The 24,242-nt window shown below is 39.8% G+C and overlaps 1 protein-coding gene across 3 annotated transcripts in view; it reads right to left on the bottom strand.

The window, feature by feature from the left end:
• rspo2 (R-spondin 2) overlaps positions 1-24,242 on the bottom strand; it is an 81,893-nt gene that overhangs the window by 24,255 nt on the left and 33,396 nt on the right. For all 3 annotated transcript variants that reach the window (XM_086039055.1, XM_086039058.1, XM_086039056.1), the window contains 3 exons: positions 23,618-23,806; positions 13,229-13,372; positions 12,806-12,994 (listed from right to left, as the gene is read on the bottom strand). In XM_086039055.1, coding sequence (XP_085895181.1) covers positions 12,806-12,994; positions 13,229-13,372; positions 23,618-23,806 — 522 coding nt within the window. The remainder of the gene's footprint in view (positions 1-12,805; positions 12,995-13,228; positions 13,373-23,617; positions 23,807-24,242) is intronic.

Here is a 24,242-nt window from a genome sequence, read left to right as displayed (position 1 = left end):
ACTGTGCACCAGATGTTTTCGGGCACCCTTGTTCAGATTTCCTTCTTTTCTCCTCAAGTCAGATCACTGGAAGCAGACAGCATGCAGAGCTGCTCTCAACTATGTGCGCCACATCCTCCTCTATGACATGCATGTTTGTTCCCCCAGCAGCCTCGCTGAGTGAAATCTAACAAGCAAGCCAGTGTAATTCCTGGCTGAGACAGGAAAGGAGTGGAAACAAGACCAAGAAAAAGGGCTGCTAATGTGGTGACTTACTCTGCCTGTGAGGTCGATTTTATTGTTTCTTAGTGACTTTTACTTGTTTCTCACAGTCTGTTTGAGAATGTATGCATATGGTTCCTCATCTACACGGTGTGGGATATGATGAAAGCTTTGTGGCAGACTGGAGAATTGTCAGCAGCACCGCAGTGGAGGTCTGGCAGCCTGGCGAGCTTGGGTTATCTAAATATGAGGTGAAAAACCCTGACACTGGGCCTACTTAAAACAAGGGTTAGATCGATATACAGTCGGGTGACAAATTAGAGCAAGCAGCCAGAACATATTTGGCATTGATTCTACAAGTTTCTGGAACTCCACGGGAGCAATACAAAACCATTGTTCCGAAGATATTTCCTTATTTGGTGGTGGAGAGTACTGTCTCCAAAGTTGATCCAAAGTGTCCCAATTAAATTGAGTTCAAATGGTTTCAATTGGCCATTAAACCATTAAGTGGTCCATGTTCTATTTCAAACCACCTACGTTTGTTTCTGCACTCATTTATTCACATTTTATCCTTTGTTACCCGTCAGTTTCAGTTTTTGGATGTGACTTTCAATTTTTTGGAAGTCTCTTGTAACTGCAATATTTTACTATCAAGCCATTATATAAATCGGTCTGCATTATGTTGTATGAGCAACAGCTGCAACTACACACATACTGTATTAACCAAACATGTTTCATAATAAAATCATTTATGTGTGCATCATCATCTTCAATTTGTACATTAAGAAATATTTCAACATTTTCAGCATTATTTTATATGACAAGTAAACATTTTTATAACACTACTTATCACTCTCACTTTTTCTTTTTTTGGTCATCATTAAAGCAATGAGGACAACGGTCAAAAAAATGTTCAAACGAGCACCCTGGTAAATAGTAAATAACTTATTGTGGCATTTTGTTTGTCTTATCTTGGTGTCTATAGAAATGATTAACATAAGCATTTGCTGGCCCGCTCTGTCATTAAATCCCATCAACTTGTTGATGGATGCTTTCAAACTTTTTTTTTTTTGCCAAAGCTACTCTAAATAATAACAGATGGCTGAACTCCTCTAGTAACTTCACAACATTAAATTCGAATTAAGAATCTTCATTGTTATTGTAATTCATCTTTATTGCAGAGTACAACAGATATTGAGCTGCATTGTGGATTGTAGAATATGTTCACTGTAAAAAGTGGCAGATAACTGTATTTCAAAATAATAATTTTAGCTTCCAGGTCTCCTAGAACATATGATGAGGAGGGCGGGATACGCCGGGCAGGCTTGAGTTTGACGTTACGTTGACGTGTAACGGGTGTATAAAGAGTTTAAACTGCCCATCAAGTGCAATACTCTCCAAGGTCCGCTTCACAGCCTTAAACATGTCATGGGTAATATCAGCCCATATACTGCTCAGCAGGGGGAAATAGCTCCCATTTGCAATGCATGGGATTATGGGAAACATTTTACTTGTTCAGTGTATTTCTTGATGTCTTCTTCTCTCAGGTTTGCTGCTACTTTGTTTGCATAGTACACAGGGGTGTTGAAGGCACCTGTCCCATATACGCTCACTGACTGCTAAGCGGCTGTATGTGTCCCTACTACATTACTCGGCCGAATATTGACATTATCTCATATTAATTGGTGGGAAAAAAGGATTAGTGCCAGCTGAGTTTGTTTCTTCATGTGTGAGGAGTATTTCCACATGCTGATGGGACTTGTTGCAGTTAGAGCGCTGATCACAAATAATACAGTCTTCGTAGTAATGGGCCATAAGTTGTAGATTTTCAGGGGTACTTGATGCTCCACACGTGCAGTGTGTTGTTTGGGAACCTGGTCAACTCAATTTTCACAGTCTCCTAAGCATTCCGTTATGAGCACGTATTATGATTAAATTGCCTGTATTGAATTTATTAAAAAGTAAATGCAAAAACACACACTCCTTCAAAGTAGGCTGTAGATGAGCAGGCACACGTCACTGGCAATAATATCTGGATTCACGACGCAAGATAATTTCGCAATAAGTGTGCCGTATTTTCAATTTGGATTTCTCGGGAAATCTCATGGCTCATGGAAACTCCATGATCCGCCCACCTTCTATCCCTCCTCCACCAGATATTTGAAAGACCTCCACATTTATGGCTCACGCCTATGGTATGAAGATGGGTGCTCCAGACAGTAAAAAGCCACCAAGATCATGGGGTGTTTACAGTTTATATTACATTTCTGGTGACAGTTGATGCCAAAATGAGAGCAGCCTAGTATTTGTATACTGTGGGTATGACAGCAGGGGCACTTAGTAGAAAGTTAATAAGAGATGCTACATGACAACAAAGGGGCTCACCTCTACCAACTTAAAAATAGGAACAGGACGGTCACAGTTTTGAGTCGTGCTGTGGGAAAAATAGTTTGTAACTAGTTGGATGGATTCATCCTAATTACTGCTGAGGTACCTGAGAGCAAGGCACTAAAATTACATTATTTGTATGAAGTATAAGGACGTGTTTGTTGATTCTCTTTTGACCTGAGGTCTTCATCTCTACAACCAGTTTTAATATAGATTTAATCCAACTGACCGATCTTGTAAGCTTGCAAGGTGTGATAGTGATAAAAACGGCAATGAGTCACATTGGGATGGCCTGTAACCAGATCCAAACTGACCTGACAAGACAGGATACTTTTGAGGCCTTTTAACTAGCTCCTGTCTGCTAATATGGAGCGGTCTTATTAAAAGAAGATTAAACCATGGCTCCCCCAGTCACAACAGGCCACAATGTGAGCCACACATAATCACTGTGACAGAGAAAAAGCCAATTAGTGCTCCCTTGCTGTCTTGGGAAAGCACTTCTCCTTTGGCTCCCGCTGGCAGGGAGAACTGATCCAGATTGTCCGTGATATTAGCCTGGCTAGAGATAACCCTTAATCACCACCCATCATTCCATTGTCACAGAAATCAGAGCAGGACTCGTTATTCATGTACTAACCCTCGCATGTCTCAACATTCTGTAAGGTAGATCAAAGGATCATTGATTTGAACAAGGTAAGTACAGACAGTGGTGTTAATCTTTGAACAGTGGCCACAGTGCTTGCTCTAATCCAGACATATTTCTGATTTATGGACTAACTGCGCCATCACCTCTTTTACTGAGATAAGACAAACAGGCTCAATTTGACTCTCAAGACTAGTGTAGACGAGGATGAGCTAGTGCATACCATCGGTTGTAGAGACTTGCTGACAAGTTGTCTTCTCAACTTTACAATTCCAAAATGTTGTTTAAAGCGCGATGTTGACTAGTTGCTAATGTGTTTTTGTGGTGCAGCTCTGTTAATATAGTGCCATGCTTTTATTTTGAAAGATTGTCTTATGGGCAAGTTGCTAGGATCGTCGTCTGTTATAATGGGAGTCCGTTTCAAGAACATCCACCTCCAACATCCCCAGACACACGGCTGTGGTGTCCTTGAACAAGACATCGATAACCTGAACTGCTCCTAGCCTTTAAGTAACCCCATGTGTTTCACTGTGTGCCACTAACAGTTTGTGTGAAATATTATTGCTAGTGTTGTTCCGATGCCATTTTTTGGCCCCGATAATTCTAAATAACTGCATACTCACTTGGATGTAAAACCATTGCTATCATGGCTTGGTCGGACTTAAAAACCTTTGTGAAACAGGAAAAAAGACTAATACAGAGTTAATCCAGTAGAACCATATTGCCTACCTGGTATGGGTGACAATAAGTGGATAAACTCTTCTGAAACCTGAGCGTTTTGGCTCCCAAAGGCCAAAATAGTGCAATAATCATGTAATTTACATGTATAACAGTAGTGCAACAGGAAGTAAAATTTAATTAAAATAAGAAATAATATATATGAGGTATCTTTGAGAGAGATTGTGTCATTAAGGCATATCCGACGTAAGAACATCATACAAAAGCTATAGGACATTATTTCAACATGTAAAGCTCTGTCAAGGCTGATGTTACCTCCTCTGTTGCCAGAATTTGTTGAAATAAAAGTTTGTTTGGAGTATTAGTGACCCATCGCAACAACTTCCGCTTCCAAATCCACTTTCAAAACCAAAAACCAGCAGTAGAAAAATCCAACAAGTTGAACTCCAAAATCCAAAATTGAGCAGGGTTTGTTGTTGAGTTCCATTTCCCTTGTTCATGCTTGCTGCCGCCGCCGCAAACTCTTGTTTTATCAGGTTTGACGTATTGAACCTGGCCACTTTAGTTCCACCTCTTGCAACCTTTGCACCGCAAATTTTGCACTTAGCTGTTGTACTCGCTGGAGTTTCTCTGTTGAAGTAGTTCCATATCGCCGACATTATCTCCTGTACCCCCAAGTTTTTTTTTCTCTCAACATGAAAAAGCAGCCCCGCCATTGGTTAAGAGCGTCCGCTCTGGGCCAATAGCGACGGCTAATACTGAACAGTCACCACACACCAGTGCCGTGATTGAGCAAGATACAAGGCATTGCATTCAATGTAAATTGAGCAGGGTTTGTTGTTGCGGTCAATTCCCCTTGTTCCCCTGCCCCCGCTCAACATTAAAAAGCAGCCCCACCATTGGTTAATCGCGTCTGCTCTGGACCAATAGCGACGGCTAGTAGTGAACAGTCACCACACACCAGTGTCGTGAGGGAGCAAGATACAAGGCGCTGCATTCAACGTTCTTTACTAGTACAGCGTCGGGAAATGGTAGCGCTTGACAGTTAATAAGAATTATTGCAGAGCATACTGTACTCCTGTGATTTTGTTTTCCAATTATAATATTGCACTACTTTTTTTTTTATTTTTTATGACGTCATTAGTGGATGTCAACTTTCAACTTTCATCACATTAGTGTTGGCCTCAAAAATCTGAATGCATGCAACCCCTAGTTCATACACATAGCTTGCCGGATACTAAAACGGTTTTATGTTTTCAGCAGAGTGGATTTGGGCCAACCTCTGTAAAATGAAAAAAATCAGGAGCAGATATTTTGAAGCAGATGGTTCACAGACAATAATGACCCGGGGGGGGGGCACCACACTGTATATTAGCCGCAGACCCAGACTAGCTTCAGACAGACCCGGGCATGGATCCCTCCAGTCAAACAAATGCTCACAGGGTCTGGATCTGGATTTACATTAACCTTTGTGCCAGACTAGCACCAAGACAAAAGTAAATAAACAACTGCCCCTTTTCTGACATATCCAATGGGCTTCAACATGGTCAAATATGTTTTTCTATGTTGCCCTCTGGAGGAGTGATGAGGTAGTAAACAAAATCTTGCAGCCTATACAGTCTTCTAAATGGCAACAGTAGGATACATGGGAAAAGTGTGGCCAAAAGAATGAGATGATCCTGATGACAATAGAAGTAGTGATCATGTTTGTTAACACATGCATGGTATGACAGAGAGCATTTGCGGTGACAGCATCTTGGAGCTCAAATGACAGACGGTTGGATATGGGGCCTCCTTTGAGGCTCACAGCAAGAAGACTGTCTTTGGTTGCACATATGAGAACTCAAATCCCTCTCAAGAGCCTGATGCTCAAGTACAGGTATCAAATCCATTGGCCAAATCGAATCATATCGTCCATCTTTTGCATCCACCTTTTTTATATGACTCTGTTAGAGCACTGTGAGGTACATCCTGCCTCAACTGGAATCGGCTTCAGGGTGTCTGTGCTTAAGTACATTTATGTTTCTTGTTAAGAATAAGCACTTGCGATTTCTTTCTATAGGGGCGGTGTCATATCATACCACCCATAACTATACTGGTATAATTGTTCACATGATACAAAAATGCTGCAATACCTAAAAAATACCTAAATACCTAAAAAAAGGACCTCTGGATTTGTGTAGATTTTTGGCTACAAAAGGAGGGACTTACAACAAGCTATATTATTTGATTTAACACATGCGAGAAAATAATAAATCGAAAGGGTGTAACTACAAAGATGTTTCATCACTTAAAATGTACAGGTATTCAAAATTACCCCATGAACTATACGTAAAAGGATACGACAGCATATTTAGCTTCTGCTGACAAGCAGCCAGAGACCATTCAAATAAATACTACAGCTGTACAGCATGTAAACTGTAATTACTGCTAAATGCCTTGTGATAAAATTTTGAGCCTCATTCCTAGTTTCAAAACTGTTCAAAGGCAAAATCTAATGCTGATCACACGAAACACATGAACAAAATCAGAACATAAGAGATTATTTCAAACAGATTTTTTTTTCCCCACAGCTTCCTAAAAGGTCCCTTGCATCATAATCCATTGTTACAGTCTTATGCATAACATACAGTATATTCAAATGAGCCTCTGAAACAATTTAAGGCGACATCTATGCAGTTTGTCATTTCCATGCGATAGCTTTTGAAAGGCAAAAGCGTTAGAAATGAGTGGACTTGTATTTGGCGCCGGTGTGACGTGGAATAGTTGCTCATTATTCCAGTATGTGCCAAATTCGTGATTATTACACACACACTCAACTCGGGAAAAACTGACGGCAACAACGCACAGCATCTAAAACTTTCCAGTAGTTGCCAATCAGATGAATTGAGGAATATTCTGCTTCAATTTATTTTCGGAGTAACTCCTAAGCATTTCGGAAGCAATTTGACACATTTCCTGGAGGATGGCCTCGTCAACGCAATCATTAACACGCTACACATACACTTCTGGGTTTTAAGCAACATATATATACGCATTCACACACACACATTGATTAATCCCCTCTGGCGGCCGCGAGGTGTACCAGTATTAAAAAAAAGAAAGAAAAAAAAGTCAGAGTAAAATGTACTTTGTAAATTGAGAACCAGCCAGGGAACAAGGCTTCTTTCACGCTGCTCAGTCCCCCTCTGAGTGCACACCGGGTGGCTGCAAGGTCGCCGCATGTCAGAATGGAGATGGAAAAACCAAAATCAAACAAAAAAATCTTTGAAAAGATAGGCTGCAAAATGCCTGCGATGCCGCGGCCATTGTGACGATTAGCGGTCTGATAAAGGATGGATGGATGGATGGATGGAAGAAGCAAATCCTCGGGTGCAGAAGCACGAGTATGCTGCGATGCACTGTACTTTACAAAGTGTATTTGTAGCATGTGTGAAAGCTTACGTTGACATCTTCCACGAAATTGCATGAAATGTGCCAACCACAGCACAATTCTGATTGGCTGAAGTCTAACGGAGTCAGGAAAATGAAGAGACGGTGGCCACAAGACACCCACATATCAGAACTAACCAATCTGAGGAAAGCTATTTTACATGTCAATTTAAGGAGAACATAGACCCAATCGGAGCAAATCTTATTTAGCAGTTATTTCTGACCAATGAAAATAGCTTGGGAAAAGGGCATCCTCATTCCTAACCCAAATTATCTTTATACCTGATAAAAGGATATCAAGGATTATTTTTAAAATAAAATAAAGAGAGGGAGAGAAAGAGAGAGAGACCTGTAATACGTTCTTAGCAACAGGTGCTTTCAGCAATGTAGGAATGATCTGTTTTTTATTAACACTGTCAGAGAAGTACTCATTTTAACAATGTTTTTATGGTTGTGGTCGAGGGTTGTGCAAATAGGAAAAGGATTTGCAATTCATTGCGTTGTGTTTTTATTTACGTTTTACTCAGCGTCCCAACTTCAGTGGATTTGGGGTTACTAGTTGTGTAGGCTACGTCACACTAACAGTGAATGAGTCAGAATGTTATTTTCTAATAGTTGTCACTCACTTTTTGCTGGTGAGACTTTAAACGACCCCCCACGATAGGTGAATTTTGACTTTTGAATTTGACTTTATATTATTATCATTATTATTATTATTATTGATTTACCGCTCTATTCAACTATTACAAACCCCTTCACATGGTTCCCACCCTTCTAAACACTTTTATCACGTAATATATTTAACTTTTAGTATGCCAAAGAAGACAAAGAAGAACAACGATAGTCATGGGAACTACCACAAGTGGAATATGCTACCACAACAAGGATTTACTATTATAAATTAACCCACCGTGATTGTACCTTTTGGCTACAATGCAATGCGGGATTCTGATTAAAGTAAGCAATTTTAAATGGAATGTAAAAAATTAAATGCAGTTATTAAGCGGATGTTTCGTCGCCCTCGTGCTACGGCAGGCAGAATGTGCTCTGCTCACATTAATTTCTAAGCACAGCCTATAATCAGCAGGTCGGGCTTCAACTTTTTACTTTCCTTGTACTGTCTGACGCACTGGGCTCCAGTACTGTGTTTTTTTGGGGGACTCTGAATGACCGAATGGCACATTTGAACAACGTTTTAAGTTTCCGAACGGACTCCGTGAAGCAGTATTTACGAATGCACAGACGTTGAGGGAACTGGGATTTTGGGAGCGATGAGCTCTAATGTTCATGGTCTTGGTTTTTGTAAAACAAATTTCCCTTCAAAAAAGACAAAAAATAGATATAGTTTGACTGGTCCGATTAGAAGGAAGAAAAGTAGCCAGAAAAGTCACACAAAAAGTGAGGTGACGTTATGGCCACAATTTGAAAACCATGTGATAGAATGAAGTCACATTAATCGAAAAGTGAAGTAGTGAGGGAATACTGTATACCGATTGCCTTATTTAGCCACTGTAGCATCTTATTAGCGTAAAATAAGATTCTACATGGCCTGTAATAAGGCACAATACATATACTGCTAAACACAAATATCAGATGTTAACTTCATTTTGGAGTCAGGATCATGTTACATATGCTCTGTTTGAATTTAACTTTACAGTATATGCTAAGGAATGGTTGAAAAATATATTTCTTAACTGTTAACGCCTATTGTAATGTAATAAAATGACAATTTGAACTTCACGTGTTCAATCGGATGACAGTGGTTGCTACGAAATTTCTGCAGGCAATTCCTTCATGGCATTAATATGCAAGAGGGTCATGATAACTGTTCACACCTTTACCTTCCCACAGTGCAAAACACATACTACTGGAGCAGCTATTAACGAAGCCTGTAGACATTTCACAATACCTCACAAGCTATATCAAGAGTAGAATGCCAGCCGAAATTTAGGATTCTTAATTTTTCAAGAGATGGTCTCAAAAAATGTGTTACTTGTGAGCTTGAAAAATAGGAATTTAATCAGGAAAACAAATCTCTTTTGTTTTAATTATCGTAAATCACTGACAACAATCATTTAAAAATAAGTGATTAAACACAATTGTGAACTAGTAATTGCAAGGAAATTTACTCATTCTGAATTATTTCACTTTGACTCAAGCGGAACAAAAATTGGTGTGGTGAGATTCGATTGAAAAACATATGTAATTAATTAGAGGCTTGATAATGAATCAAATTTAATCTAACACAATAATTTGGTAAAATAGGCAATATTTTTCAATTCAGATACGCTTTGGAGGATATATAGATATTCATGAACAAAACTGAGTCAAAACGTTTTGTTTTCCATCAATCTTCAAAACAAAGTGCAATTATAGGAAAGGCATTGTATCTTGAGCTGGCAATGTTTACAAAGCTCTTAATTTAAACTGGCAGGATTCAAGATTTTAAATGATTTTTGTAAACACTTAGCCTCCCCCCCTAAAAAAAAATCAGTGTTGTAATATAGGCCATAAAAGTGAGATAAACATTTTATTGTGATTTAATAACAACGAACCCATCGGCCTCACAATACCTCCAAGTTTATTTGGTCTCCTTTTTCAGTCCTTCGCTGAGACTAATTGGCCTTTCTCCTATTAAAACTTGCACTAATGCTATCTGTGGTTGCTTATTAACGTGCATAGCATAAGTGCTTCAGTGATAATGTTTTTTGTTACACTATTTGCCCACAGCCATTCTCTTTTCTGTTATTTTATTTATTATTATTATTTATACATTATTTGTCTGTAGTTAATAAAAAAAATACCGTATATGTGCCAGCCCTATCATACAATTTTATTTATTCTTTGTTTAACCAGGTGAGGCAATTAATACACATTTCTCACTTGCAATGCTGACCTTAAGGCAACTTGGTGTTCACTGGCTTGCCCAAGAAGACTTCTACAGCGGACAGTCAGAGCCATTATTTGAACCAGTGACGCTTTGCTCACTGGGCAACCCGTTCTACCACCTAAGCCACATAAATGTTATGTGACATGACTCAAAGGTTATGGCAAGCAGATCAAACTTACACTGTACATATTTTGAGTTTTTTTCCAACTAAAGCCTCAATAGCTGGTCTATATTGTCGTACAGGTAAAAGGTTACAATCATTGATACTATATATTCCTTAAATAAGTATAAGCCAGTTGGTGGGAGCACAATACATTGCCAGACTTCAAAAGATTACTTAAATGCAGCTTGACAGTTGTATGAAAACAACATATGGTTGATACCATCACATATTTTATACATCCTCCACACAAAGGATGAACCCCCTTCTTTAGGGCAGAGTGAAGAATCAAGACACTGTTATTGTGGCAACACCAGCTGAGAACAGCTAATGAATCCCAGCAGTGTTAGCGATGTATGCTGTTTACACTGACCTGCAATTTACATGGAACACATCAGACACGGTTTACACCGCTCTTAACATTTGCTGTAAAAACAAGTTGCCTCTTGACATTATCTGCACTTCAGTTTCCATGCTTGTGTCTAGTTTCTCAGAGGGATTAGGTCATTCCAGACATAAGGAAAAGAATATGATCGGCCGCATCGTTCCTGTATGCCGCGACTAAGCTTGAAAACAGAGATCCATCAATAATGTTGAGTGTAATTCAGCTGCTTAGAAATGCATGCTCGGGTGATCAGATAAGCATTCCCATAAGTGATATACACTTACCTCTGCTGCTTTGTTTTAATTCCTCTCTCTGTTTAATCCACAAAATCCATATGGGGTTATATAATCCTGCGCTTAACAAACACAGTTGTGTATAGCGTCTAGAGAATTACGCTGATAAAAATGTTCATTTTTAGATTATTTTCCACATTTGACTGCTATAAATCCCTCTTATAGATTCCAAAGCTTATATTTCAAGTAGGTCTGGAGATGACTGGAGAGTTGTTGTTTTTTTTAATCTGCTCAAACTGGCTGCAACATGTCACCCATCACCTGCTTTTCAGGCCTCTCATGCGATGTGACAAAAGCAGTATGTCTCATGCAAAGCGATTATTTTTGATGACCAAGTCAATGTCTTTTGGTCTTTTTTAACTATTCTTCCCATTCAGCTTCAGCAGCCTACATTTTCTACATTGTATTTGTTTAAAGGAAAGAGTGTTAAGTTTCATTGGTTTTTGTCAAGTGGGGATTTTCACAGGCAGTTAAGCAGTAGGGAATTAATAACACATGCCAGGGTCTGAAATGTACAATACCTCTACTAAAGCATGTCACAAGATTAGGAACTGCTGTGATGTACATACAGTGACACTTTTACACACAGCTTTAAACCCAGACAACAGAGATGTTCCTCAGTCAGGAGAGATTTACAGTAAGCACGTTAGTGGGGAAAAAGTAGTTGTGTGAGGGATGACCACAGCGAGCTTGCAGCTTGTTTCTAGGAACTGATTGAATATAGTTCTGCAATTCAGACTTTACACTAATATTTCATCAGCACCTTTAAGTCAGAGATAATTCACCACAGTAACCATGCATACAAAAGAAGATTCTAATCTAAGATAGTAGTAAAGTCTCTTGAAAAGGTCAAGTAGGCAAGGCAAAAGGCATTGGGAGGCATGTGGGGGTTGGGGGAGAATTTCCCTGACAAACAGGACAGGCTCTAAGAAATGTGCGGTGGAATCACAGTTTCCAGCAGCAAGAGCAGAAGCAGCTCCTGTATCATTGAAATATGAGAAACCAACAGATTTTATTGAGGTTTATTAACTCTTTCAACACTTCACTTCATCATGCTTACATTCAATGTGCAGGAGTACTGCCCTCTATCTGTTAGGCATTTTGGTTTCGTTACTTGACAGCCTAAATGATATCTGCCACTGTAATTGCCTGTTTATTTGGTGAAATAAAGATTTTGTATTTGGTTATCCTAATGCAACGTTTACAAGGGTGTACATTAGGGTTTAGTACATGTATTTTTAAAAGCACTGTAAACTGAAGCCATCACACCAAATAGTGTGTTGAGCCATTAAAAAGGACTACCACAGATTTGACTTCTCATTTCATGACTTGACACGCATACTGTGTGCACCACAAATATCTCTCAAACTGACGGGAGGAAACAGAGGTCACCATTGAGGTAACCTGCAGATCGTCCTTAGGAAAGGAGGTGGGGGGAAAATATACCTCAGAGAGAAAACTGCCTTGAAGCCCACAATGGAAAATAACTGATATTTCATGCATGGAAACACCACAGAAAGCCCCAATAGCACAGGCGTAGAAAAAACAATGTGGTGTGTCTAGGTTACATGAGACAGGTGGAACTGTGAGCGGGTGGACAAGGTCTGTGTCTGGGATTGGAAGTCATGTTTTTTTTAATGTTTGTTTTTTAATATATTTGCAGTGTAAACTTTTAATCATTCAACTGATTTAGGAGGCTATGCAACTCACTTCAACATTGTTGTCTAATCCCTACCTTTTCTGCAGTGTCTCATGGCCATTTTGCACCTCCGGGACTCGGCAATGGTGGGACACGGTATTGTGTCCTTGGGTGGTTTCTTTACAATGTGCCGCGTCCGGGTCTCCAGACCCCACCTATAGCCGCAGGTTTTGTTTCTTCTGGTGCAAGCTCCCCATTCGCTCCACTGCCCGACCTCGCAGCCATCTGTAGACATACACAGTGATGTGCACAGAAACCACAGCAGAATGTCACTTAGAAGCAATACACAGACCCCAGATCAAGCTTTAGCACTGGGTGAGGGAGTGTTACTTTGGATGACAAACGCTTCTTGTTTGCAGTCTCCTTTTTTTTTAGTGTTTAGGGAGAAAAATTAAATAACCTACAGTATTTAAAACTTCTATGTGAACATGTGCATGTTTTTCATACTTGTGTTGTTACCTCCACACTCCATGGTGTCCTCCAGTGGGGCAAAGCCCTCGGGGCATTTGTCAAAGCATCGCCCTTTGTGTAGGTAAAAACCTGACTTGCATTTGGTGCAGAAATCTTTACTGAAGCAAGACTCACAGTTGTCTATCCTGCACCCTGGAGAGAGAAGGAGAGACATCAGGGTCCAGCTGATCGGTCCTCTCATCTGGAGTTGATTGAGAGCTTTGGGGTTTGAGGAGTGGAGTTCATGAAAGGATTACACAGTCTATGCCTCAGAAAAAGCTGCCAGTGCCCTGTGAATCATTTCCCACAAACGCACAGTGAATCTTGAGCTATTTTTCTTCTTTTGAAAGAGCAACCAAATGGTTTAGAGATAAGCAGAAACCCCGATGATGTCCTGCATGTCCTAATGACCTGCAGTTCATCAGCAGATTGCAACAGCATCTAACTGACATAAAGATCATGTATCCACTAAGTAGTTCGGTACAGATTAGAACAGTATAGTTCAGATCGCCACAGTACAATTCAGAACTGTAAACGTTCATCTGTTTTACATATCCCCATAGGTAAAGTGAACCAGATTGTGATAGATTATTCTAAATAGTGCAACATCAAACCAACAAAATTGTGTAAACTACCAATTAATTTAGTAAAGAAAGTGGTACATAGCACTGCAAACAAAGGCCAACAGTCAGCTTTGTCTAGATAAACACAAATTTGAATTCTTCTCTTTCAATTCCTGGTGTTGGATGTACAGTAAGTGTGTGTGTATATATATATATATATATATATATAAGAGCATGTCTCTCTCATATATATATATATATATATATATATATATATATATATATATATATATATATATATATATATGAGAGAGAGAGTTTGCTTTTTTTTTGTGAGTGTGGTGTGCAGGTCATGTGGCAAAGAAGATGATTGCACGACAGTGCTTGGTGCTTTCAATATCTGGAAACAAAAAACACAAGCAGCTTTGAGTTGCTGTCCTGTCATAACTCACTACAAGCTTTAATGGTGTGTAGTGTTCTTGGTATTTCATTCATGTCACAGAAATTATGTCAACCAGTCAGTGAGCTGCAATTGTTTAACGCCACCCTTAAGGCATTTCAAACAAACAATTTATTTCCATCTTTTGACACTGGTAAGCAAAAATTTTGTGCACCATACCAAATTGATTCTACAGTACCTGTAATGCTTGTAGAATCAAGGCTTATAGTTTGATACAGCCATCATTCGACTTCCATTTCGTCTAGAGATTTCTCAGGTACATTACCAGGTCTGGTCCTTGTGTCTTGTACTTTCTAAGTCAGTGCAACTGGGCATTAACTTTTAAACATTGTTACTGAGATTTTCCATATACTGTATGAAAGCGGAAGATGCAGACATTTGCACATGTATGTGTGACCCTTACAGGGCCCAGGAAAAGGAAGGCTCTCACAATCACACCCCTTAATTACACCATCTCCAGCTAACCATCAGGCCTCCTCCTCGACATTCCTCTAAAACGAGGGGGTCCCTCCCGCATTACTTTGAACCCTAAAGTATGGTCTCAGCCCACTCACTCTGGTCTCACGCTTTCCAGAGCAGTCTAAACAAACCATGGACACACACATGCGGAAACACACAAAGCAATCAAACATGGTTTGACAATTGATTTGTGTGACAAAGTTTCATAACATACTGAAAAAGTATTTGGTTATTTCATGTTTCCATAATGTTTTGTTGTTATTAAAATTATTTCAAAGAATTCCACATATACAGTGACTTTTTTTAATCCAATGCTATCCAATTGCTAAAACAGATCCAGATTTGAGTAGAAATGTGTGAATGTAAAAGGAGGTAGGAATACCTCTCTCCTTTTCTGCTACTCATCACTCCCACCTAAATAAAGCTACGCCGGGCAGGTTTAATACAAACAGAGCAACATTCAGGGACTATATGGGACGCAAATAAATCACAAAGCAATTAGAAAGCACAACACTGTCTTTTACCCTTCACACTTCCCAGGCCTGTCATCACCAGGGAGACTTTCAGCTCCCTAAAACAAAAAAAGAGGAATAATAATAAGGGAGAGAACATCTGGCAGTACTCTCCAGCACTCACAGCTTGTTGTGCAATCCTCAGGTATCGACAGTCAATAAAAGCTGGAGGCTTTACTGAACAAGATTAAACAAAAACAACAACTGCATTTTAGCAATGTAAAACAAAAATGCTTGGACAGTTTGTTTTCTAAATAAAAGATAAATGAGATAGATGAGGTGGACGGCATATCCATGAGCCTCCCTGGGAGTTACAATGCAAAGAAGGAAGAGCATGAGGGTCACAGGTCATCAGAGAATGGAATGAGTAGGGAAGAGATCATTATGACAGACAACTATCCCTCCGTCCAGTTATCAGGAAAAAGGCTATCGAGGACAGAGTAGGCTATCTATGGCACTGGAAAATCTCCCACATTGACCACCGGCGAGTCTGCCGGTCGTGTCAGTGGATTGTTCAGCAGCTCCACAAACAGATACAGGGGAGCGGGTTCATTCTCCCAGTGGGATTAACCTCTGGACCACCTTTAAAGGCTTCATCTAGGTGCCTCTGGGAAACTAATGAGAAATAATGAGGTCATCAGATCTCACTGATGGTCCGGTGTTCCTAGGACTTAAACATATTATCATCATTATCTTCCAGCCGGGCTCTGCCTGTGAATTACAACATTAAGGCAGGAAGATGTTGGCACTGTGAGAGGAAATTCAAAAGCTGCCCAGGCAATTTGATTATTGCGATGTCGTTGGTGCTACATGACTTTTGAATTCAGATGCATTTTAACTTGAGACATGAGTCATCAAGAGTCCCCTGTCACACAGCGGTACATGCTTGGCAGAAGCTTGAGTCTGAGGAGGAAGTGTACCAAGTGTACCAAGGACACGCAAAACCTCATGTCAGCTTCAGTCAAACTTTGTTCCTCTGCAGGTCAACAGCGTCAAGTGTAATCATGCCGTTTATTATAAGAGTATGCACTGCTTAGAGAAAGGGTGCTAAAATATCCTGGAAAAGACTGATTACTCTTCTGAGTTCCAGACCGGGTCTTTTATATACAGTATCTGAGCAGGATATGGTTTGTCACACCACTCATCTCAGACTCCTCCTGAAAGCCAACCAGACTTGATATTGCATAGCAGGAGTGTCCATTTCCTAAAAGATCTGGCAATGTGAAAAGGAAAACAAGCCCTATTTTTTCCATTCTTTGTATCCAAGCTGAGGAGAACAGCTCTGACCTACTCTCTAGGCCTGGGGTTTGGCTGACATGGAAGCTTTGGCTTGCTCACTGCCACTCAGCCATGACATGCAGAGCTCTGGATGGCAAGAGTTCACGGCAAAGGCCAGAGCTGCCATGTTCCTTCCAACTCTTCCCATGCTGTTTTTTTCCACATGGGTGCACCTCTGCATGCCAATGTCAAACTAGGTGAAGCAAAGACGGTGTTCTTGTCAATCACAATGTCCTAGAGAAGGAATGACGACAGCAGACGTTTTAGTGGCTCTACTTGTGCACGCAAACAAATCGTCCAATATATACCACGATCTCCTTCATTATCTTCACAGACTGCTGCAGCGCACGCACACACGAGCATGTCTGAGGTTCAGACAGTGGTCAAACACGGCATTTGTATGGTCACACAACAGCATGCATTTTCAATGTTTTAAAATGTCTGGCTATTGGCTATTATGTCCTGGGAGCAGGGCTTGGTTTGTTGGGATCATTATATTATCTGCCAAATCTGAAAATGTGGTTAGTAAAGCTGTGATGGTTAAATGTCCCTTGGTAAAGTAAAGAAGCCAAAAGCAACTGGTCGCTTTGATGGTCAGGCAATGCAATGTAAATAGCCGCAAACGTCTGAATTCGACTGCAAAAGAGAGGAATGATAATGGTTCAGAAGCATAGAGAGAAAATGCCATTGCTACCAATGTCAAAAATCCATCTTTTACACCTGAATTCATTTCACTCATGCCCCATGGCTGACAGCTAAGACCTGGGAGGGACAGTAACCTAAAATTAACATTTTTCAAATCTAAAATGCACTGATAAATACCCCCAAAAGAAACACCTATTCCTGTGTTGGAATCACATATGTTCACAAAAAGACCTGTTTTATTTAAACTGTCTCCAAGATGTTGGTGACACTATGTTCTGACAGGTTGGATGCTCGATGGCTGGATCTCAAGAAAGACAGTGAGAGGTATGGCGTGGCACAGTTCATTTTCACAGAAAACACAATTTTACTTCAACAATGCTTCCAAGATGTTGACAATCCTATGCCCTGATCAGGCTGGATACTGGTTGGCTGTGAATATCTGAGGTTTTTGTGTGGTTACTGAACACTACAGAGGGGTACGAGCAACTATGTTTGAGGCCAGCCTATATGTGCATGTGAATAGCAGCAGGGGGAGGGGGCTTTCTGGAAATTGCACTCATTATAAGCCTCTCAACGCATTGTCAAATGTAAAAAAAAAAAAAATAAAATAAATAAGGTTTTGGATATTGTTGACTTTCCATCAGCAGAAGAGCTTGTTTGCAATGGCAAAATATACTTTGGCTTGGGAATATACACTATATAAAACTGAGGTATTATGAAATGTGACACAAATTTGGATGCACCATATGACTATTGCTACAAATTTACACATTTCCTGTGGATTGTGGATTGACACCCACAAACATTGGTGTGTGGCTGCCACTGAGTGGATAATACTAGTATCACCGATAAATTTATCCCCACACTGCTAAAAGACACTTGTGCAAAGCAAGGACCCATAATAAATAGAGTAGACGCAGAGCTGTATATGAGGAATCAAAATTAATTTACTAGGAGCATGTATTGGGCCTCTTGGAATGCAAACCAAACTGGTTTGGGTTCAGCTTTTTCAAATAAGTGTTTTACAAATAGTCATGCGCTTTTCATCTATCCTACTAAGTCTTGGAAAGCTCAATACAAACACATACATGACATTTGGGCAACTGGTAGAATACAGTCACTGTTGACATTATTGTTATTTCTCCTCATCGTAACCAGGGCACCAAACAGCTTAACAAAAAAAGTATCTTACCATCTACTGTGTTTGTGATTGTGACCCGAGTCCACAGTAGCAGACAAGACTAGATTCAGACGGCCAGAATAAGTTTAGCAGCAGAACAATATGTCAGCACCCTCAATGTTGTCATAAATTACAGTTTAACAACCATGGCATTAACTTGACTTTGTTCAGCATTGTGAAATGTAAGATAAGATAAGATAAGAATGCCTTTATTGATCCCACAGTGGGGAAATTTTTCAATTGAGATGTGTTTTTTAAGTCAAAAACATTTCAATACATTTAACACAAGAAGCAGTTCCATCATGTCATTGAACAACATGTGTTATTTGCACACTGTCCCTTGGAAGTCTTGCCTACCTGCTGTAATATTCACTGAGCCAACAGCAAAATATACAAAATCTATTTACTGTATGAAGTACAGATGATAAGCATGGGGAACTAAGAAATTAGATCAGATCGACCTAAAGCCATGATCACATTAAACTTGGTCTCACTCAATCCACGCTGGGGACCGATTAAAAAGGTTATCGTTTTCAGGCTCCTAAACGCCACCTCCGTGTGGACCTAATGCCCAAACTGTAAATAACTTGGGCGGATTCAATGAAATGCGGTTTTGTGTGGATGGAGCCTAAATACAACCAAAGTGACAAAGACAACGAGGAACACCTGGACAAGACACAAGTGGCTGGGGGAGCTGACTGGAGGTCAACAGGGAACAAAACTAATTAGCAGCACAAGATGTGAACCACAAGAACTCAAATAAGTTTGAAGTTTCTTCTTTTCCAGACAATTTTTACCTGCTCCAACACACCTGGGACACCATCCTTCAACAGTGGCAGGTGGTGGAGCGCAGTTTTGATCTGGTCCGGAAGCCTTACTGTGAAGGTTTTCCCAACCCGATTATCTGTTTTTAGACCCGTCACATGGTATGAAAGCTCTGACAAAGGCTGAAGTGACAGCTGAAACTGTCAGCAAGATAAGAGAATTCTCTTCACTGGAAACATTTTTGCCTGGCTAAAAAAGAAACTTCAAGCCGGTTTTAAAGAAGACAAGAAGAACGTCATAGCGCTATCACCAAAAAAAAAAAAAGACATACTATAAGACAAAAGTAAATACAAGCAACAAAAATACAGATCATGTAAGGGGTAAGAACATTAGTGTGTTTAATTATATACAGTAAGCATTGGAACCGTAAGGCCAAATACTTTTTTTTCCCCCCAGTAGACTGAAAACATTTAGGTTTGACATAAAAAAATAGATATATGAGAATGACATTTCAGGTACATGCTTACACCTTGATTTCATACACAACTTGGAAGCTGGCATGCTTTTCTAGCAAAACTCTTACAACATCAAGTCTATGACTCATTCATCTTTTGCGAGGCTTTTCCAGGCTTGTCACCGCATCCTCATTCAGACTTGTGGTTTATTTTCTGAGTTCAGTCTTCTCTTTTGCAGGTAAAATGTCTGTTCTATAAGGTTGAAGTCCGGAGGTTTACTTGGAAGACTGAAATATTCCACTTCTTTCTCCTTCTGAACTTTTTTGTTGTTTTGGAAGTGTGTTTTGGGTCACATCATGCCGAATGATGAGTGACCTTCTGAGTTCACTTTACGGCAGCCATTATGTGATCTACTGTATCATCAATGATGATTACTGAGCATGTCTCAGGAGAAGCATTTCCATATACTATTACAGCCACTGTTTTAGAGATGAACTTGTATATTTGGGATCAGAAGCAAATCCTTTTTTTCCCCTCTCCAAAAGCCTTTGGGAAAGTTTGATCTTTGTCTTACCCCTCCATAAAATGCTCTAACAGATTTTTGAAGCTTGTATGACAGCGTTTGACGAATTCTAGCTTGACTTTCGTATTCTCCTTGTTAATTAGTGGTGTGCATTTTCTGGTATTGCCTCGGTAGTTTTATTTATATACTGAGTGACATGTTTTGGGGACTGAGAGAGCTGTTGGACAGGAGTTTAAAAATGTCTGCAATTTCATACCTTCACATGCACATGTTCTGACTCCTTGCCCTTTAAGGTGAACAAATAAAAACTAAGCATCATTGTACTTACAATGTATTTTGTTTGTCCAACAGGCACAAACCTAGAGGGAGGTCCTACTGCAACATGAACTGGTGGTTATGCTGCTAATATTCTGTGAACATATGTGTGATTTACTGCAATTTGCTGTATGTTGCCGGAAAAATCCAAATTGCAATCATTTTACGTTAGTTCAAGAAGTCTTCTCCAAAGACTTGATTGTGACATTCTCTCCTGCCCTTTGAAGATTATTGTTTATGTAATGACACTGACTTGTTTTTTTTTTTTAAGTCAGCATAGTTTGGTGAAAACATTGACGCAGCTTCCAATGGTTCCTACATGTTCATATTATTGTGCCTAAAGATTTTGGCACCATCCACTTGAGCTTCATTTTAGTATGTCTGCCAGGAGTTTGGCTCAGAGAAACATGACTTCAAGTTCCTCTCTGTTTTCATAAGAAACACTCAGCCAACACCTCCTGCCCCATGTAAACCCATAAAGGATCTCTCTCATTCTCTTGCTCAATCTCTCTCTCCCTCCCATTTTCTCTTTCTAACGTTAAAATAGTTATTAGAACAGGGTGCTATATGAGGAGGTGAGGGAGACATTCCATTAATTGACTTTGGAATCTGTGATTGGCTGGTGACCAGTCCATAGTGTACGCTGCCTCTTGCCCAATGTCAACTGGAACAAGCTCGAGCACACTCGCAACGCAAAGTGAGAATAAAGCGCCCAGATGGATGGATTCACTTTCGAGTTCAAGTTTAACAGGAATTATTAACATTTCCAATGCCATCTGTTATTGTTACGGTTTTACAGAAATAAAATACAACATGTGGAAGGGTTTGAAATTTTGCATGAAGTATAGCTTTCAAGAAACACAGAAATGATTACATTAACCATATTTACAGTATAGTTAATGTTCAAGTAAAATAACGGTTATATTATACAGTACTCATACATGTATCATATGTTGCTTTGTAACTGGAAAAAAAAACAGAAGGAGTTTAACTTTGTTAAATTAATAGTCACACAGATTACTCATATTTAAACTATTATTAATCTTGAACGTTATTGCTTTATCAAACTGTAGTCAAAATACACTTGATGGTGTGGAATCTGGAAAATTCATCTGTAACTGGCTTGATGTTCAAAGTCCAAAATTACTATGACTGCCAATAAATAAGACAGTCTGGTGAAAGTTTAGAATCCGCAAGCTTGCAAAAAAATTGCCAAGAGACATTAGTGTCATGCCTTAATGGTAATATGCGCATCATCTTTGTAGCTCAAACTGAATTTAATAACATGGTTAAAACTGCTTCTTCTCACTCTTTATGGATCAATATGAGAAAATATTGTGCAATTATGAAAGTCATTGTACACTAAACACACACACACACATATATATATATATATATATGTATATATATATATATATATATATATATATATATATATATATATATATATATATATATATATATATATATATATATATATATATATATATATATATATATAAATAAATCCTTACAAGTAGAGGTGGGAGATATATATCGTTATCGATATCATCGTCAATCTTGCTTTCACAATGTGTAATTTTACATTGTCATGTATTAATACTGCCTCGAAAAGCGAGTCAGCCAACGGCCGCAAAGTATGAGGAGATGCAGAAAAATCTGTGTGCATTGATGGCACAGGAGGAGGAAGTGATAATCATTCGCCGAATCAGCGGGCCGGACCCGGTCACGTGACTCTGTCCGCACTGCAGCCGAGCTGTTTCCTCCTCATTTCATGGAGGAGTGTCGAGCGGGGATTCAGAGCGAGGCGCGAGTCCACGTCGTCCGTAGTCTGTAAATGGTTTGGAGTTGACAAGACTGACGTCGGTTGAAATAACGTTTTTGGATGTGCCAAAACGGAACCGTGAAGAGCAATTCTGTTGCACCACGAGCCATATGGATTACGAGGAAAACTTGGCGACCGCGCAAGCACGCTAAACAAAAGCTTAAACACGCACACGCACTCAGAAAACAGTCGCCGAGTTGAACCAACAAATATAAACGCATGCACGCACTCACGCACACACACACACACACAGTCAAACATGACAGCCTGGATGTTCGGTTAACATTCAGTTTGCATGCTTTTATCACGCATCATTCATAACTAGCCTGTACTCCCGAGACATGTTGCACAAACTACGACGGTTTATTAGTGTGACGCCAGCATGCACCCAAACATGAATAAAGTCACAAGTCTACATTTCACAGCGATGAATGAGTGGGAAAATGCACTTTTCTGTAAATTTTTGTTTTCTTATTCAACTTTATTCTGAATATATTGGCCAATGTATGAGAATGGTTTTTGTCATGATGTCTTTTTTTCTCTCGCTGGGTGACACTTCGTCACACATCAAATAAATTTGTTCTCATTCTGATTGCTGCAGTTAACACCTTTTTCTCACTCTGATTGCTCTAGTAGTTGGCAGTGGTACACCAGAACTTACTGGAGCTCAACATGTCATATCATTATGGAATAACAGCAGAGACATTTAAATGACATACATATTCCCAAAAATCAATGTAAATCTATACATAATTTGTTGTTTTTTGTTGTTAAATATTGTCGTAGAATATCATTATGTTTTGCAGAAGCTGTACTTAGCAATTTAAATTAGATGTTGTTCACAAACGCTGCCTATCCACAATTGGTCTGTGAATCAAGTGCAGATTTAAAATATTTTTTGTAGAATATCGTCAAATTATCGTTATCGAGTTTTTAAAAAAAATATCCCATATCGACCACCCCTACTTATAAGGGTCGCGGGCGTGCTTGGGCCCATCCCAGCTGACTTCGGGCAGTAGGAGGGTGACACCCTGAACTGGTTGCCAGCCAATCACAGGGCACACAGAGACAAACAGTCACAGTCACAATCACACCTAGGAGCAATTTAGAGTGTCCAATTAACCTACCATGCATGTTTTTTGGAGTGTGGGAGGAAACCGGAGTACCCGGAGAAAACCCACACAGGCACGGGGACAATATGCAAACTCCACACAGGATGGTTGCAGCAGGATTCGAACCCACAACCTCTGCACTGGACGTTCTAACCAGTCGGCCACTGTGCCGCCTATATACAGTGTGTGTGTGTATATACACACTTTTTCTGGGAGTGTATGAGGAAACTGGGGTGGTGTGGGGAAAAGAGGTGTTAAACTGCAGAGTAGACATGCAGGACAAAAAAAATGGACAGTATCACTTACTGGAACACATATTGAGTTCGGGGCTGCGCATGCCGTAGTAACCAGTTGGACAGTCATGAAGACATTCGCCATACTGTCTCATCCTTTCTCTCCGGAGAAACAGGAAAAGTTTGGGCTGGCAGTTTACACAGCCGTTGTCTCTGGAGCACACTGAGCAGCCTTTACAGATGGGGTACGCTCCATAGCTAGCTGCAGGACATAAAGGAGAGGCAATTCAGCAAAGGAGGGGAAACAAATTTAGGACCTTAAATCCAACAAACTCAGATGTGTTCAGATGCTTCCGTAGCTATAATTGAAAAACAGTAATGTTCTCTGGTCCAACTCTTTAGATAGGTTTCATTTGCTTCCTGTTTTTCTTTTTTTACTTAGTAAAAATAACTAAACAAACCAAACCTTCGCAAGAAACTCAGAGTGCTTGCTTTTCTTCCCATCTTTGTTCTTACTGTGTACTTATGTGATGACTGCATTCACATCTAGGGTTGCCAACTCCCGTAAAAATAAATAAGGGACACCTCATCGGCAGGGACGGCCGACCTATCTGCCTTCAACTAGGGATGGGCAGATCGATACCAAAATATTGATATTCCGATCCAGAATGCTCAATTTTACTCAAACTAAAGTATTG

The sequence above is a fragment of the Filicampus tigris genome, chromosome 8 (assembly GCF_054856515.1).
Source record: "Filicampus tigris isolate MCC_2025a chromosome 8, RoL_Ftig_1.0, whole genome shotgun sequence".
NCBI lineage: Eukaryota > Metazoa > Chordata > Actinopteri > Syngnathiformes > Syngnathidae > Filicampus > Filicampus tigris.
This window is presented reverse-complemented; position numbering and strand designations above follow the sequence as displayed.